The sequence below is a fragment of the Pieris napi genome, chromosome 19 (assembly GCF_905475465.1).
Source record: "Pieris napi chromosome 19, ilPieNapi1.2, whole genome shotgun sequence".
Taxonomy (NCBI): Eukaryota; Metazoa; Arthropoda; class Insecta; order Lepidoptera; family Pieridae; genus Pieris; species Pieris napi.
The window spans coordinates 8216294-8233935 of NC_062252.1; the positions used below are offsets into that span (position 1 = coordinate 8216294).

Consider the following 17642-nt stretch of genomic DNA (forward strand, 5'->3'; position numbering starts at 1 on the left):
TAGCGCCATCGATATGGAATTTTTCAGCTGTAATCATATGAAATCGTTTAGATTTATTTTCCCACGCAGCTGTAAATTATCATACAATTTTCATTACGATTTGATCGATAGCTTCAGTATTCTAGCTCCTATATTTAGCCATTTAGGACCAATAAAGGAACTTCAAATGTTCCTACACAGCTCAGAGTAAATTCATAGTATAACGTTCTTCGTCTTATAAATACTCTACAGATTTCAAACCAAAAATAACTTCATGACTCCGTTTTCTAGTTTAAAGCCCACACTTCAAGACATTCATGGAATCATTTGTTTTGTTTATTTTTACTTGTCTAATACATGTGTACTGATGGGTTAACTCAGTAAAGCCAGAACGTCTTGACCCTTCATTGGGTTATCGATTGATGATGTGTCAAACAAAATGCGGTGATGCAGGGGTCATCTAATATGGCTGTCGGTCAGTGAACTGTTCAAAATATACTAGATATTACATGGGCTTGTGTTTATCGATTATAAGCTTGTAAAAATATAACTGGACTGACTTGCAGCTAAAGTATTATCTTCTAGCCGTTTTGGTGTTATAATAATTTAAAAGCAGACATTTCAATAGAAAAGAGTGTGTGTACTTATGTACACGCTTTAGAAGTTCTACTTCTTTGGCGTATGGAAAAAAATAACTAAAATGCAGTACTGATTAACGATAAATATTAAAATTAATAAATAAAATTATTATTAGTAAATACTATCACCGTCGTATATGAAATTGATTTAATAAAAACACCAAAATAATATTTATTTATTCACACTGTTTAATTGTACTGTTACGAAACACGTGTTCTAAATATAAAAATACTAGAATATACAACTTGAACATAGTTATTATCGATTTCATGCCACCTAGAACTAACTTCATCCTGTTAATTTTGTGTCACGGTGCGCGCGCATCGTAAAATTTCACTCTCATCAATTTTTCATAACGCGCCTAAAGAAGTATAACTTCAAAAAACATTTGCATAGTTATTTCTATACCCACCATATTTTCACTTCCACTGAATTCGAATGAAGATTTTAAAGTCACAGAAAATGGCTGAAAATACTTTTTCTATTCTTCCAGAGTCCCGTGAAGCAGCATTTGTCCATTCCTTATCATCAGCTGCCCTTGCCCATGCTGTTGCTAGAGCCTGTAGCCGCGGTGAGCTGAATGAGTGCTCCTGTGATTCCAGGGTGAGGAAACGGACTCCGAGACATTGGCAGTGGGGAGGCTGTTCTGAGGTACTGTATAATTCCAATATATTATATTTAATTTGTTTTCGAGTGGACTTAAGGTAAACGGGGTCGTTCCGTATATCAAGTGAAAATTTTTAAAACAGTGCCATCTATTTTTCATAAGTCCAACCATTAAGTTTTTAATATTATTTTTTACGAAGTGGTTGCACAAGCTGTTACAATTAAAATAAAAAAGTGTGTGTGTACAGAGTACACATGTCAGAAGTGAAACTTCAGTGGCAAACTAATCTTGAAGTGTTGTTCATATTTATACAAATCTAAAAGTTTAGATTTCCGATACTTAGAGGGACGGAAAAAGGAAGATATGTTAGGAATTTAATGAATTTAATTGTCATTAAAATATTAAGTGTCGAATAATAAATAATGTGACAGTAAATTTTTTTCCAACGCCGATAAAGAAGTTTGACTTCAAAAAGGAACATGGCGCGTAACCGAAAAACGTGACGTAACGAAAAAATGTTACACTAAATTTTTTCCAACCCCGATAAAGAAGTTTCACTTCAAAATGAATATACGTTGCGTAATTTAATTTTCCACGATTTATTTATGTTAATGAATGTTTTACTTTCCTTCAACTAGGTATATTAATCCTATTAATATTAGCTAATTTAGTTTTGGTTAGTATAATTCTAGTGTTACCTATATGTTTTATTTATTTATTAATCTTGTTATATGTTTTCTTTTTCGTTCTCCTGGATGAAATCGCTTAGCAGCAATATCGCCGCCCTAATAACTTATGTGACCTGTTTTTATATGTATGTTTAAGGTAAGGAAGTGTAAATAAATATACTTTATATTTTAGGATATCAGATACGGAGAGATTTTTAGTCGAGATTTCATTGACGCGAAGGAAAATAAGGAAACCGATGAAGGATTAATGAATTTACACAACAACGAGGCTGGACGGCGGGTAAGTGAATTATAGAGTAATCTCCGCTTACTTATCCCATATATTAGACTTATTTTAAGTAAAGAAATAACTAGTGTAATATACATGACAATAAGCCGAACACCGGAGCTTTTCTCGCAAGTAGCACACCTCAGCAATCAGACCTTCGAACATGTAACATTGATTAATAAAAAGGATGACCAATGACCATGGCATCGAAACCGTTGTAGAATAGAACATGCGCGAAACTCCTTTTCGAAACAAAAAAAAAGACTGTGATAAGCGCCTAAACTTAGAGCGCGCATTGCTCGATGTTACGTCTTCTCTGTGCTTCTCTACGGCGTAGAATCTTGGACGCTGACAGAGACTATGTCCAAAATACTGGATGCATTCGCGATCTAGGTTTGTCGACGTATGCTTCAAATATCTTGGACAGACCGCATACGAAATACAACCAAACATGGACATGGAAAAGATGGTAACACCAAAAAACACGAGCTCCTCCAACTAATCACACAAGGCAAAGTGGAAGGTAGAAGGAAGCCTGGCCGCAAACGCACGTCTTGGTTGATGAATCTTAGACAATGGTTTGGTCAAAGCACCAAGAAGTTCAGAAGTGCGGCATCCAAAATTAACCATGATGATCGCCAACCTTCAAAAAGGAGATATCGCTATTAGAACACATTACTTATATAATATGAAATTGGACTGTCAAACTATTTAAACAAAAAATTAATAAAAAAAGCCGTTACGCAGACGTAACGATATTCATGCTAGTAAAAATAAGATAAAAGTTTTTTAGGACCATACTAAAAGTACAAGTTATTTAATAATAATTCTAAATAATCTGTTTTTCAGGCTGTCCGTGGTCGTATGCAACGTGTGTGTAAATGCCATGGGATGTCTGGGTCGTGCTCTGTGCGCGTTTGTTGGCGAAGACTGCCCCAGCTGAGGTTGGTGGGGGACGCTCTCTCCACGCGGTATGAAGGCGCATCGCATGTTAAGGTAATCTTAATTTGTATAATTATAATATGTCGTTACATAAAAATAAGGGTGCGTGTACTTATGTACGCGCGTAAGAAGTTATGCGTTCAGTTTCGCGGTCATCTGGAAGGAAAGGCTAAATTAGCCTCCAAAAAGCTTGGTGTGCTCAGCAAGGCGAGATGGTACTTCACTCCGGGCCACCGCTTGCAACTATATAAAGCGCAAATTCGGCCCCATATGGAGTATTGCTCTCACCTCTGGGCGGGAGCTCCCCAGTATCAGCTCCTTCCACTTGACCGTATTCAACGAAGAGCGGTTCGAATCGTCGACGACCAGTCACTTTCCGTGCGGCTTGATCCCTTGGCGTTGCGTAGAGATGTGGGATCTCTCTGCATCTTCTACCGCATTTACCATGGAGAGTGTTCAGAGGAGTTCTTCGGTCTAATACCTGCAGCTGAGTTTCGATGATGAAACTGAAATGAAACTGATGAATATTTTCCCCCAACGTCCCATCGGACGTCAAGGCAAAATACAAAATACCATCCGTATCACCTCGACGTCCGTCGTTCCACAACAGAGCGTTTTCTAAGGCAGTTTTTGCCGCGAACCACCATTATGTGGAACCAGCTGCCCATAGAAGTATTTCCGAACCAATTCGACTTAGGGTCCTTCAAGAAAAGAGCGTACCAATTCTTGAACCGTTAAAACCGAACCGTCTCCTGCCCGTTTGCCCCCCGTTCTATAAAAAAAATTGTACTAAATATAAAACTGGTATTATATTATGTACCTAATATTAGAAAACAATTATATTCAAAAGTCTTTGTTATAATTTGTGTTGTGATATTTCAGATAGTGGAGAGAAAAAAGGGAAAGAACATAAGGAAACTAAGACCGCTCCACGCAGACATGAAGAAACCAAATAAAACTGATCTTGTGTATTTAGAAGACTCGCCGGACTACTGTGAACCGAATGATGAGTGAGTAAAATCCTGTATAGGTTTATTTTATTTCATAAAACACGTTTAAATGATTTTAATACGCAGTGTTGGCCTAGTGGCTTCAGTGTGCGACTCTCATCCCTGAGGTCGCAGGTTCGATCCCCGGCTTTAACATTCGCTTGAACGATGAAAGAAAACTTCGACCTACTTGCCTATTACATTGAAAAATCATCATGAAACAGATTCAGAAATCTGAGGCACAGACCTAAAGAGGTAGTAGCGCCACTGATTTTTGCACGACTCATTAGCGGAGCGTGCTCTACTCTCGACATGTCAAAAAACCCAGTCTTTCGAAACTTGAATGACTTTTTTCTCACTAATATAACACTTACAGGATAATATGAGTGCACTAAAATCGAGTTAAATAATCTATCAAGCACATATGGTATTTTTTTTGAACAATTATTTTGTTTAACATTGTTAATAATAACATTAAAATCAATCATTCTTGGACGTCCGACAGTCTGTGATTATGGATCCATGTATGTGGCAGAGAAATTGGTCGAAAAATTTATCGTACCAGAATACTTTTTTTCTTATTATTAAAGTTATACCCTGGGCTGATTCCTAGTTAATATTAGCGTTCTAAGTACTGTCGTTTAATTATAATTTAACTAAAATACGACTGTGTATTTTCCTCACCTTAGAGTTATGGCGCCACTATATATTTTTTTATTATATTATTGTTTTTTTTCAATCATTCATTTTCATTTATTTTTATTTTTTTGTTATTTTGTTTTAAAAAACTTTTTTTTTTAAATGTGAATGACCGCTATGAAGCGTGCACTTTTGGATTTTCCAAACTTTTTTAAAAGTGCTAGTGCACTTTCTTTATACCATTTTTATTATCCTTTTTTTATTATGTTTAATAATGTTTTTTCTTTCAATGTATCGTATTTCTTTGTATGTTACGTTGTAACGTTTTTTTTGTTACTTAACAAAGGAATCCATTTCTTGACTATTTATATTCATTGTACTTGTTGTATAGTGAACGCAAATACCTACACTACTGAAACTTAGTAACTCTATTGCATTTTCTCTTCAGAACCTTGCAAGCAATAAATCAATGCCTAACTTAATTTTCAGACTCGGCATTCTCGGCACCCGTGGCCGGACCTGCAACAGGACTTCAGCGGGACTTGACGGCTGTCGGCTCCTCTGCTGCGGTCGAGGATATCAGACACGTGTCAGGGATCACGAGGAAAAGTGCCGATGCCGGTTTGTTTGGTGCTGCAGAGTGCACTGCGAGATTTGCCGGTCGAAGAGAGACCACCACGTTTGTAATTAGGCTTCTTAAGGAACTGTTTGATGATATGCTCCAATAGTGTAGCTTTAGGATTTTGTTTAATTTTCCACGAAAGTACTAATGGGTGTCCTAAGACCGTTCATGTCTGGTAATATAAGAACGTACCAATTAAAAGGCCGGCAACGTAATCGCGAGCTCTCTGAGAGCCCATTGATACTCCATGGGCAGCGGTATCACTTTAAAAAAATAAGTCAAAAATTTCAAAAGATCATCTTTCTTTTTTAAATTCAAAATCAGTGGCACATATTTTAATTTTCGGTGACTTAGAAATTTCGGTTTTCTTTCACGTCGTCTATGATCGTGTAATACGAAAAATTTATCATTTGTTCCGTGGTGTTTTGATAATAAATAATTACTTTATATGCTTTAATCAAAATAAAATTTAACTATCAAAATTATATAATTCCCAAACCTTTTTTTTAATAATTATTATTTATCTATTTATTACTTTAATTGCAGTTATTAAAATTACTAATATTTTTTTTGGGCCATTACGATCTTTCAACTAATGATTTTTAAAAAAATCCTATACAATCAAATAACAACTTTATTTTCAAAACAAAAGTAATATTAACGGTAACTGTGGTAATTGAAATCAAGTTAACTACAACATCTATTCGAAAAGTAGCACATTTTTAAGTAAAAAACAATATCTCGCATTGAGTGTGTCCATGGGCGGCGGGGCGGTATCACATAACATCAGAATAGCCTCCTGCCCCATGTTCTATAAAAAAAAAAACTATTTGTTTACTAGATACTCGTAGAATCGACTGATTAATTTGATATTATTTAGTGTTACGTCTCTTAAGCTTTAATATAATTTACAGTATTAACTTATTTTACTTTGTACAAAATGTAAATAGATCTTTGTTAATAATTTAAAGTGTTATTGATTTTTAAATTATTGCTATAATATAAAGGAATCTAAGTATCAATATCGTGCTTATTTGTTAAGTATGTTTATAAATATTGTTGTTAAGTTAGTTTCAGGTTTAAAATTTAATTTTAGATTTTCTTACCCAATTCACGGAGTGTATTTTGCATTAAAACATCCATATTAGACAGGTCTTGTACTATTGTAAAGGTGTATCAATAGAATATATTTTCTACTTTACATCTAATTCTGTAAAAGTTAGTAGATTTGGTATCTATTAAACTAAATTATGTTTGATTTACTACACATACCAACTGGAAACATGGGATTTTTGACAGCGGATTGTGAAAAATTAAATTAATTGAATATGTAATAATGTAAATATTTGCAATATGTACTTAAGTTATTTTACGTTCTACCTCATATTAATTTCATTAATTTTCAACTAGATATAAAATTATAATCGACTTGTAAATTACTAAAAATACTATTAATTATTATTAGATTGTGATAGTTCTGACTATTGAGTAGTTTTTCGTATTTGTAAATACCATATACTTTAGGATTTGTAACTTCCCTTTTGATATAATTATAACATTGAAGAAGAAATGTGAAGTTTACAAGCGCCTAAACTCTCTCTATTCACAGAAAATGAATGTCTTATTGCAACTCACTATTTTGTTTTTACCCTACAGTCAGACAGTTATTACTTACATGGACTGAAATACATATTTGTATTAAGATTCCAGTGGTTACTATATTTTTCTAATAATGATTGCCAACAAGACAGTTCAAGATTTTGTTTATGTTTTAAAAGTTCTCAAATTAAAAAGAAACTGCATAAAACAATGAAATATTTATTGAATTTAAATAAATTAACATGTTAATTAATTATTTTTTATCATTTTCTGTCAAATTTTATTAATTAAATATGGTTAAAAACTCACTTTAACAAATAAATACAATAAAAAAACAAAAATACAATGAAGTTATTTTTCTTCCTTTGTAATAGTTTCACCCACAATTTCACAGGATTTTAAAATAGGTACTGTAAAATATTTTTTATAAGTATTCTACCGTATATAAGGAATTGAAATTATTTATTACTGTCCTAGTTTATAGGTTAATTAAGCATGAAATTCTTAGTTACTCAGTGTAAAATAAATGTATTTCAAACCTAATGTTTTTTTATTATCGTACTTCCACTCAAAATACTGTTGGTTTTATAAATTTCCTCTTCACTGAGCCATCATTGAACATTACAATCTAGCCTAATTTAGCACTAAAAGGCAATTTAATTCTAACCATAAATATTAATTTCAGGGATAAGAAAGTGCCGAATAACACTAATTTTAAGACAATATTATTGTGTTCAATTTTTTCCACTTACCACTGTTTAGCACTAAACAGTAAACACTAAAGTTTAAAGGCCGATTTACATTATCTTAGTGTTTAGGATAGTACTTTAGTTGAAACATGTAAACGCTACGCTAAAGAACTTGCCTTTCAAGTTGTACTAAAGCACTCTCCCAAACACAAAGATAATGTAAATCGGCCTTTAGTAACTCACTAAAGTAGGTACTATGTAGATTGTAGCGATCCCCATAATATAATATGATTTGTATTACAAATTTTGTATCAAGTCCACTGTCCAACAACCTCATTATTATTTATTGATTCAAATTTCAGGGTAAACTGAGTATTGTGGTATGATAGTCTGTGGCAAGGATGTTTTCAATTTCTTTCAATCCTATGTCTCTTACAACTGTATAAAGATACCATTTTAGCGACAAATAGAAATTGAGTAAAACTGACTGTTTTAATTCAGTAATTTTGTGAGATGGCGCTTATTTGAAAATTGACTTTTTAACTAAATATACACAATTATATAACACACTTCAATAGTTTTTTTACTTTCGAGTTCCGTATACCGATAACAGAACGCACTATTCTCTACCAGATCAACAATTAATACTACACTAGTTCCTTATACTTACTAGAGATGACGCTTATTTAATTTTTAAAGTTACTTCATAATAAAGATAACAGATGGCGCAGTATTCATTACTTTAAATAAACTCCAAAGCACCAATGCAATATCAATAACTTTATCAAGCGACTCGCAGTGAGATGGCTAGAATTAAAAATAAATATTTTTAAATGTTTCAACTAGTATACTAAGCTATTAATGAACCATATATATTTTCTGATATTTAGGTATATTCAAGGTCATCGCATTGTGTGTGCATTTGCACTACTGCATTTGCAGCTGATTCTTAGACAATCAAAGTACCTATTATTGTTCTGTTCACATTTAAATACTACACACCACCATAGATAAATAAATATATTCTTTACTATCCTTGAAAGTGATATTATGACGGATAAATTAAAAAAAAAACTCGCAGAATCAGCCATATCAAACTAGTAATCTAATCACTTCCTCTAAAAAGCATTATTCGGTAGTGTCCTCTGGAATGGCGATTAAAAAGTTTGATTGTCATGGGGTAGCTATTTTTTGGGTACAGCGCGGTGCTGTTTCGATCTGGTAATGCTGGTACCTAAATTTTAGAGTTATTTAATTTTATTTATTCGTTCATTTTTAGAATTTATTAAAGAAACCAGCCGGCCTTAAAATAAAATTTTGAATTTCGCTTTTTTTAGAAGTTTTCTAAAGACTATTTTAAGACCTAAATTCAAACGTATAATTTCTTTATTAGATACAATTTATTAAACTAGATATTTATACTTAAGGATACACGATACAAGATACACAATGCAACCAACTAAATATTCACACAAAAATACGACACAAAGTTATTTAATAATTTCCATCAACATTTAAGGTACAATATATTAGATTATATCGAAACTATGACATTGATATATATATACTATACTATGAGACAGTATTCACTTACTAAGATATTATGTTGTTTTTCAATTAATATTTCAGGTATTTCCGGTGGCATCGATAAGATTACACATACAGTGAGTAATTAAAATATTGTCTGATAATGTTATTTTTTCAAGTAATTATTGAAATAGGTACAAATTATTGAGAAAACATGACATTTTATTAGTTTCGACATGTTACTTGACCAATATTGCGTGGTAGGAAATGCGCTCGTCTTTCAATTCGGACAATATTAAAACCTACTTTTGATTTTTGAATATCTAATTAAACTGACCAACGTATTTACGTACACAATTATACATGTTTATAGGGAAATTCATTGGTTTTAAATTTTGTATAAATAAATTATTTAATTAAAAATTGAAAACCTAGACGTGTTATATGGCAATAGTTTTAACATTAATATGCTGTTTTACACTTTGTGTTTTGTAGTCGTTGAGATACTTATAATAAGTACTTTTACAATAATAATTCTGACATTAAAATGTCAAAAAGTTTGTTCGATGAACTTCATTAGAATATTGGCTCTATAATCTATTTATATGGTATTTGTTTGGCAAACTGGGTAAAGGAATACTTTAGTGTACTTTTTTTTTAAACGGTGGATGACTGATATATGTCACCGTAAAATTGTAAAAACCGTTAGATTGTAATCTATCTCGCGAGAGAGCAGTTCGTTGAGGTTCACAATCTTTCGACAGTTTATAATCTCGCGAGATAGATTACAATCTAACGGTGTTTACAATTTTACGTTAACATATAGATTACTTTGTCTATGCCGAACACTGCCTATCGCATATCATCATCCAATAGCGATAGCTCTCTTAACTTTCAACTTTTCTATTTCTATGCCTATACCGCTGATGTCGGGAACTTGTGATAACGTGACACGAAACCACAAATCAGAATCACCATTGCTATTGGAAGTTATAAAGTATGGGCAATGCTTATTATAATAATATTAAGTATTTTATTATTACTTTTTTCGTTTCCTGTAAGTATTATATTTTTTTTTATTGTGATGTTTTTATAATCTCAAAATTACCGTGTCTTATCATGAATGGAATTATTTGATAAGACAATTGTTGGTTTAGATCTGAGTTAATATGAAAATGCGTAGAATAGATGAATAAAACAAGTAAAAATACTTAAGAAATTTATTGTTTTATAATTTCATATATATTTATTCACCGAGTGGATTTCCAAGCCAAGGGTAAACACGCGGGCAGCGTAGACAGTTGTTCAAGTTGAGGAGTTCCTGGAAAAAGCAGAATAGAATCAGGAGGTTGAGATGGTAAACAAAAGACGCCAGAAGGTTGCGCTTAAATGTGATTGGTGTAACGGACATTATTACGTCATATTTGACGTATTATGCCAACGCGACGACGCTGTGTTCGACTAGAGATGCTGTATACAATCAAACGGAGAATATTGTTTTACATTCTTTCCCGTCTGAGCGTGAGCAGAATATAAAATAGACGAGCCCATGTTACGTGACTCCAGACATTCTTGACGGTAGAAATAGTAGAGAATAGGTTTAACAAGAACTTTCATTCACATTTACAAGATCTTTGAATCAATTTTGAACGACCGTTTAATCGTACCAGTTACGGGACACGGGGTGTATTTGTCCTGGAAGTAAGTAAAACGACGAATTCTAACAGTGTTTTTTTCTAAGGTAGTATTTTAATTTATTAGGTACTAGCGGACCCCGCAGACGTTGGCCTGCATGATATTTCAAGCGATTAGGATATTAAACAAAGTATGAAAGTAACGACTGCAGCGCCATCAGCCGGGCTGATTTGTGAATCAAAACCATCCAGGGCTCCACCCAAACGCATACAAAAAAATTTAATTCGGTCCAGCCATTTAAGAGGAGTTCAGTGACATACGTCCGTAGAATTATATATTTGTAAGCTATCCTATCTTTTAAGTTAGATCAAACTGCACACGGAGTGCGAATTTGATTGAAATCGGTTAAGTAATTTAGAAGTCCATAGCGGACAAACAACGTAATATACACGTAATGTATATATAATAAGTTAAGGCGATGCTGATGAAGGCCAGGCTGTTGCCCTTTCCGTCTCACCTATATTTCAATGAAATCTTTACTGCTTAGCTTTTGTTAGTTGATATTCCCTTCTGAATTGGTTTTGATTTGAAGTTAATTCTGTATAAAGACGTTTTAAATTGATCACTATACCTACGTTTTTAATGGCTCTGGCACGGTTTGTGCATTAGCCAGCGTCAGTATGAGATTTTTATATAATTCGTGCTTTTTGCCTTAGAAATTCGACCAAGTCCTCCATGTACGGTTTTAGGCACTCGCCCGGTACCGCACAACCCCCCCAAAGGCCGAGAACAAATTTAATATACCTACATTATAAAAACACTTATTTGCACGGTTTTAACCTTAGGAAACCTCCACAACTGACAGTAAGAGACGACTAAATGGACGTACCTGTGTGTGGTTAGATGAAAGACCAACGCAGGTAACAGGTCTGCATCTTCGTCCAAGTGTCACCTCTCTGCAGGGTTTCTGAAGGTAATCCGAAAGCGATACTGGATTCTGCACCCAGTCAAGGAGCTCGGATGGTGTTACCTGAAAGAAAATTTACTTATAGTATGTGGCAGTTATTTGCGTCTTTTTCATTGACAGTATATCAGTGAAGTTGGTTACGCCATTCTGGATCTATGACATATCGGTTTCCTCCAGGAGTTTTTAACCGGTCTTAACCGGTCCATATATAGAGATAAAGACCAAAGACATACCACATTAGAGACTATTAAATTTACGAACCAATTTGACTTAAGGTCCTTCAAAAAAAGAGCGTACCGCTAAAAGGCTCTTGTGAGCTCTCTGAGAGTGTAGGCGTCTATGGGCGGCTGTATTACTTAGTGCCCTCCCTCACCGGCACGCCATGGCCACGTCGCCGGCTACGTATCCAAACAATTAGTATTCACATGTATGGCACCTCACTCACTTGGCGGTTTGGCAACGTCGCCAATTTGAGAGCGTAGCCACGACGACGGGTCACTTGGGTGGAGACTGGCTACTTGGCAGCCTGGCGACGTCGCCAACAAAATGTATGCGAGCAAGTTGCGTCTCACTCACTCGGTTGCTAACGGTCCGCCAAGCAAGACGCCAAATTCGCGCTCATTGCAGCGGAAAATGAGTTTCGATACTGAGAGATATATCGTAGAAATTCAGAATCGTCCCTGTTTATGGGATGCCTCGTTATCTGAGTATTCTGATCGTAATATGAAAATTAAATGTTGGGAAGAAATAGTAGATATCTTTAAAGAACCAGATAATATTACGGTTCAAGAAAAACAAAACGTTTTATTGACAACGCGTCCATTTTTTACAAGCCGAGAGAACTGACTGGCCAGTAAATGGCTGCTATTGGCTACTCCATTTGACATCCGAAGGAAGCCAGAGGTAGCCATGGCTACGTAGCCGGCGACGTGGCCATGGCGTCCCGGTGAGGCAGGGCACTTAAGAACAGGTCCTGCCCGTTTGCCCCCTGCTCTATAAAAAAGTCATCCAAAGTGTAAATCTACTGGTAGTTACAATTTCCTTACCAATGCGACATCGTTTATTGTGCTAAGCATGTCCAGGAATCTAACTAATGCCGCACGGAGACCAGGCCTGGTCCTCACTGGACCCTCGTGGACGTAGAAGCCGAATGGGGCACGGTTTCCAAGGTAATGTCTTTCGAAGTTCTGTACGATGAAGCGGAACCAACCTTCTGTATCATCGTCTGCTGGTCTGAAATATTGAATTATTTGGTACACATTTTAAGCTTAATTCTAAGAAATTGTAAGAAAAACCGCGAGTTCAAGTTATTGTGAACCTTTTTTGGTAACAGTTTTATGTTTAGCTTTCTTTGCAGTGATCTGAGAATTTGCAGTGATGTGCGGAGGAGAAATTAAGATAAAATCGTACCAACTTCTAAAAGGCCGTCAATGTACTTGTGAGCCTTCTGGCAGTGTGTGTCCATGGGCGGCGGTCGTAACATCATCAAAAAAAAAAAATGTCCGTCTCCTGGCTCTAAGCTACCTCCCTACCAATTTTCAGCCAAATCTGTTCTGCCGTTCTTGAGTTATAAGTGGTGTAACTAAGACGACTTTCTTTTATATATATAGATGTACGACTGAAATCACGTGGTGCATAGTTTAGATTTACTTACGAAGAGAAACAGGCGTCAACCATCGCACATTTGAATTGGGCTAGATCTGTCCATGCCACCATAGGAATTGCCCAGAGTCCAGGGAGGGAGGCAGTTGGGCACGGACCGCTGATGCAATCCTGGGTCGAGGCATAGTCTAACGTGTACGGCCACATACCAGGGTAGTCAAACTGGGTAGTAGGCATGGAAAGGTCGTATCTGAGACCAGCCTCTTTCATAACTTCAAAGGATACATTGCCGGCCATTTGTAAAAATGGCATGCGAATACCTGAAATAAAAATTGAATGATTCACATTCAACTGAACTCAACCATCATGTTTTTAGATACTATCTATTTTTTAAGAGATAATATGAGTTTGGTGCAAGTTACTGTAATTTATGCTTATTTTACACCTTTTTAATATTTCTTAAGGCCGATTTACATTATCTTAGTGTTTAGGAGAGTGCTTTAGTACAACTTGAAAGGCAAGTTCTTTAGCGTAGCGTTTACTAAAGCAAGTAGCGTTTACATGTTTCAACTAAAGTACTATCCTAAAGCACTCTCCTAAACACTAATGATAATGTAAATCGGCCTTTAACTAATACGGGTTTGAGACAATAACAATGACATGCGTTAAGGCCTGTATTCACTTTGTTTAGTGCTAGTGCAAGTGATTAGTAATTGACATTGATTAATGCAGGTGTGTAGTGCAAGTAGTCTACAATTCTTGTTTAGTAATTAGTGGCTCTGTTAAGTAAATTCAGTTGTCATATAGTTTGGCAGGCACGCTGCGAGTGAGGGGGAAGGGAGAGCGCACGCGACGTTACTACTCGTAGTTCCCTCGAAAAAAATTTGAAAACGCTTCAAATCACTTTACTACGCAGCTAACTAATCACCTGCACTAATCAGTCGCTGTCCACACTTGTTTTCTCCAAATCACTAATCACCTGCACTAATCAGTCGCTGTCCACACTTGTTTTCTCCAAATCACTAATCACCTGCACTAATCAGTCGCTGTCCACACTTGTTTTCTCCAAATCACTAATCACCTGCACTAATCAGTCGCTGTCCACACTTGTTTTCTCCAAATCACAAATCACCTGCACTAATCACTGATCAAAATTCATAAAGTAAAAAATTCTAAGATCGAGCGATGGTAAGTTCGGTCTTGTTCTCAGTTTTCTATAACTGTTTCCTGATTAAAAGAGGCCTTGGTGCACAGCCGGATTTCGTACCTACGACCTTCTTCTACTTTCTCATAATGTCATTCTGACGTTAAGCGACAATGTATCTGGTATACAAACTTTTTTTATACATGTGTCTTCACTGAGACATGAGACATCATGGATCTAACTAATAAGTAATGTCTAACCTAATTTGCTAATAAGAAAATTAACATAAAGTGTCCAATAACACTACTTACAGTCACTATTAGGGTGTTCTATTTTTCACTTACCGCTTTTTAGTACTTAAGACTAACTTACACTAACACTAATAATCGTTTTGTCCTTTTCAATCCTCTCACTAGCCTCGTGGTGTCAAGTAAATAAGCTTAGTGAAAAACTATTATAATAGCTTTACTGTGTAGGTTAAGAAATGTCTACTGATAATAGTAAAATAATTAATGTTTATGTTAATAATACCTTGAATCGAATCTGCGGGAATAGCACCGAAGTTAGTAATAATAGTCTTCTGGTCTGCAAATTCTTTTCTGAGTAGTTCTTTATCAGCATTTCTGAAGTAATCCTGACTTTGATGAGATATGGAGTGCAATGCAATTTCAAATCCATTTGAGTACAGCTCATTTAATAAACGGTAGTCAGTATACTCGTGGCTAACGAAGAAAGTGGTACCAATCTGGCACTTGTTGAAGTTTCTACGTCCCACAAGAAGAGAACGGTATGTTTCAATATTACCAACGGTCACGGCATCGTCGAATGTGAGCAGTACGAACTGGAATTAACAAACATCATTGAAATATTTATATGGATGCTCTTTAAATTATTTACAATCCCTGCATAAGAATTATAAAAAATAAATAATAGTTTAAAAAAATTAGAACACACGCTTTTAAAGCACATCAAACTAAAAAGTGAAAAATAATTCCTAATTTAGGCTGAAAATGGTAATGCACAAAAAATACTGGTATTATTGTGAAAATGGTTGCTCGATGGCACAGAGTTACACACATTAGTTTGATGTGCTTTAAAAGCGTGTGTTCTAGTTTTTTTAAACTATTATTTATTTTTTAGTTAATTTTTTTTAATTTTTTTAATTTTTTTTCGGATTATTGCATTGTCATCGATCTTCGACAGGTGCGCAAAGTTTGAATTAAATCTGTCCGTTAAAAGTGGGTCAAAATCGAGTCCGAAGGAGTCGGTTACATACATACATACAGGTGAAGCTAATATAAAGCGTGTAAAAAATGGATAAATAGGAAGCTAAAATAAATTTTATGCTAGCTTCTAGTCGCTGTATTGTGATATATTCGTCGAGCGACGCAAGGGTTTGGTTCACCGGTACTATCTTCCAGGCGCCAACTTAAATCTTTAATTAGAGCTTATGCACTTGAACACCACGGCCCAAGTGCCTCTACTCCTAAGGGAAGAAAATCAAAGCTGGAGAAAAGACTCTTGTACCTATTGATAGATGCTGAATTACACAACATAGCGGTCACTTGTAAAATGGGCTCAGCAAGCATGACTGAGCAAGTCACTCTAGACCTTTCATACCTAAACTGGATGTGAAAAAATATTGGGTGTGAAACGTGGAAAGTCATTAAAGACATTTCTCACTCTCTGACTACTTATCGTTTTGTGTGTTGTTACTTGTTCCCACGAGAATGTAAGTGCCTATTTCACCATGCCTCCTGGTGTCAGAGGACAAATCTTTGTTTTTAATTTATGTTATTATTATTAATTACTTAAGATGTCAAGTGGAACATGATGTAATGGTTGCAGCTTCTTACAAACATTGTGTAAAAAAAAATCTTGGCGATAAAAAAGAGTGGTGGATATTGCCAGTTCTCTCTTCCGTTCTACGCCCTTGATTTGAGAACTGGCAGTAAATATAAAATTAGACGCTTTTAATATGTATTTCCTTTGGACGTCCATTGTGTTACCTAAATGAATAAATGATTTTGATTTGATTCAACACGGCTTCAGTTGTATCCATTAGCTCATTTACGAAGAAGATTCCTTTGCAGATTAAAGTTTGTATGCACACAAATGCACTCACTGTTCTTTAACTCTCATAGCAGGGATTGGATGAAGGTCTGACAATGTTCGGCGCAGGCCTGTCTCTTTATGTGCTCTTCTGAGACCTGATGATCTACAGTCAAGTTTACTAAGCCCAAAGCTTAAACCCTTCTTTTTATGATAATCAATTAAAGAAATACGTCTTAAGGTAAAAGATCATGATAATTGTACCTGAGGGATCCTATGTGGCTCGAAACCTCCAGGAATATCGGTGCCAGAGCACCTACAGTCTGGTAGCTTACATTTCGCGGCGTCACACTCTTCCGCCAAAGGTAACTCTTGCGCAAGAGCTGCGATCACGCACGCAAATATCACCAACAACCTCATTTTGTATAAAACTTTTGATTAATCGTGGATTTTCATATTTATTGAGCCTTATCTACCTTTTCCTTGATCAAAATTTATTATCAATTAAATTTACAAGATATTAGTAATTATCTTTTGTCAGTCGGTAACCAATTATGGTATATAAGCCAGATATTCTATATACCAATCATACATACCATACACACTTGAATTCCTTTAAGCTTTTAAATTACACACTTACCTATAACTTACTCAACTTACTTAGATCTATACTAAACATTTTAAATAGCTGACAGTTACTGACCAATAAAAAATTGTCTAAGACACTTGTATCAATAATAATATTATACAACACAAAAATTTAAAACTAAAAAGCAATGGAGAGAAGAATACTAAAAATAAGAAGAATAAAAAGCGAAAAAATAAGACGAAAAGTAAGTGATAGATGCCTAAAGTGGCAATGGGTGTGGCATATAGTTAGATAAAAGGACTTTAAAGACAAACCAAAAAAGGTGGATAGAAGAAATAGAAGCGGTAGCAAGAAGCGAATGGAGAAAGAAAGCCATAGAGAGTCAGTTGGAAAAAGCTGGAAGGTACCTACTGTAGGTAGCTGAGATATAGGATAACAAGAAAAAAAAAGAAATAAGTACCATT

General features: G+C 35.0%; 2 protein-coding genes across 2 annotated transcripts in view; one reads left to right on the forward strand and one right to left on the reverse strand.

Annotated features, from left to right (window-relative positions):
* The window catches only part of LOC125059285 (protein Wnt-1-like), a 72801-nt gene extending 66831 nt beyond the window's left edge, over nucleotides 1–5970 (forward strand). The window contains exons 4-8 of the mRNA XM_047663652.1: nucleotides 1112–1269; nucleotides 2087–2194; nucleotides 3032–3178; nucleotides 4007–4134; nucleotides 5242–5970. Coding sequence (XP_047519608.1) covers nucleotides 1112–1269; nucleotides 2087–2194; nucleotides 3032–3178; nucleotides 4007–4134; nucleotides 5242–5443 — 743 coding nt within the window. The 3' untranslated portion in view covers nucleotides 5444–5970. The remainder of the gene's footprint in view (nucleotides 1–1111; nucleotides 1270–2086; nucleotides 2195–3031; nucleotides 3179–4006; nucleotides 4135–5241) is intronic.
* A 4425-nt stretch (nucleotides 5971–10395) lies between these two features.
* On the reverse strand, nucleotides 10396–17036 carry LOC125059411 (chitin deacetylase 8). The gene is made up of 6 exons (XM_047663823.1): nucleotides 16854–17036; nucleotides 15069–15378; nucleotides 13446–13713; nucleotides 12838–13024; nucleotides 11714–11854; nucleotides 10396–10510 (listed from the first exon to the last, which is right to left on the reverse strand). The coding sequence occupies exons 1-6, from the start codon at nucleotides 17007–17009 to the stop codon at nucleotides 10436–10438; spliced, it is 1137 nt and encodes a 378-aa protein (XP_047519779.1). The 5' UTR covers nucleotides 17010–17036; the 3' UTR covers nucleotides 10396–10435.
* Nucleotides 17037–17642: the final 606 nt, after the last annotated feature.

Coding starts and splice junctions, on each gene's coding strand:
- LOC125059411 (XM_047663823.1), bottom strand. CDS start 17,009: ATGAGGTTGTTGGTGATATTTGCGTGCGTGATCGCAGCTCTTGCGCAA. Junction 15,379..16,853: donor AGCCACATAGGATCCCTCAG/GTACAATTATCA, acceptor TGTTAATTCCAG/TTCGTACTGCTCACATTCGA. Junction 11,855..12,837: donor CAATAAACGATGTCGCATTG/GTAAGGAAATTG, acceptor ATTTTCTTTCAG/GTAACACCATCCGAGCTCCT.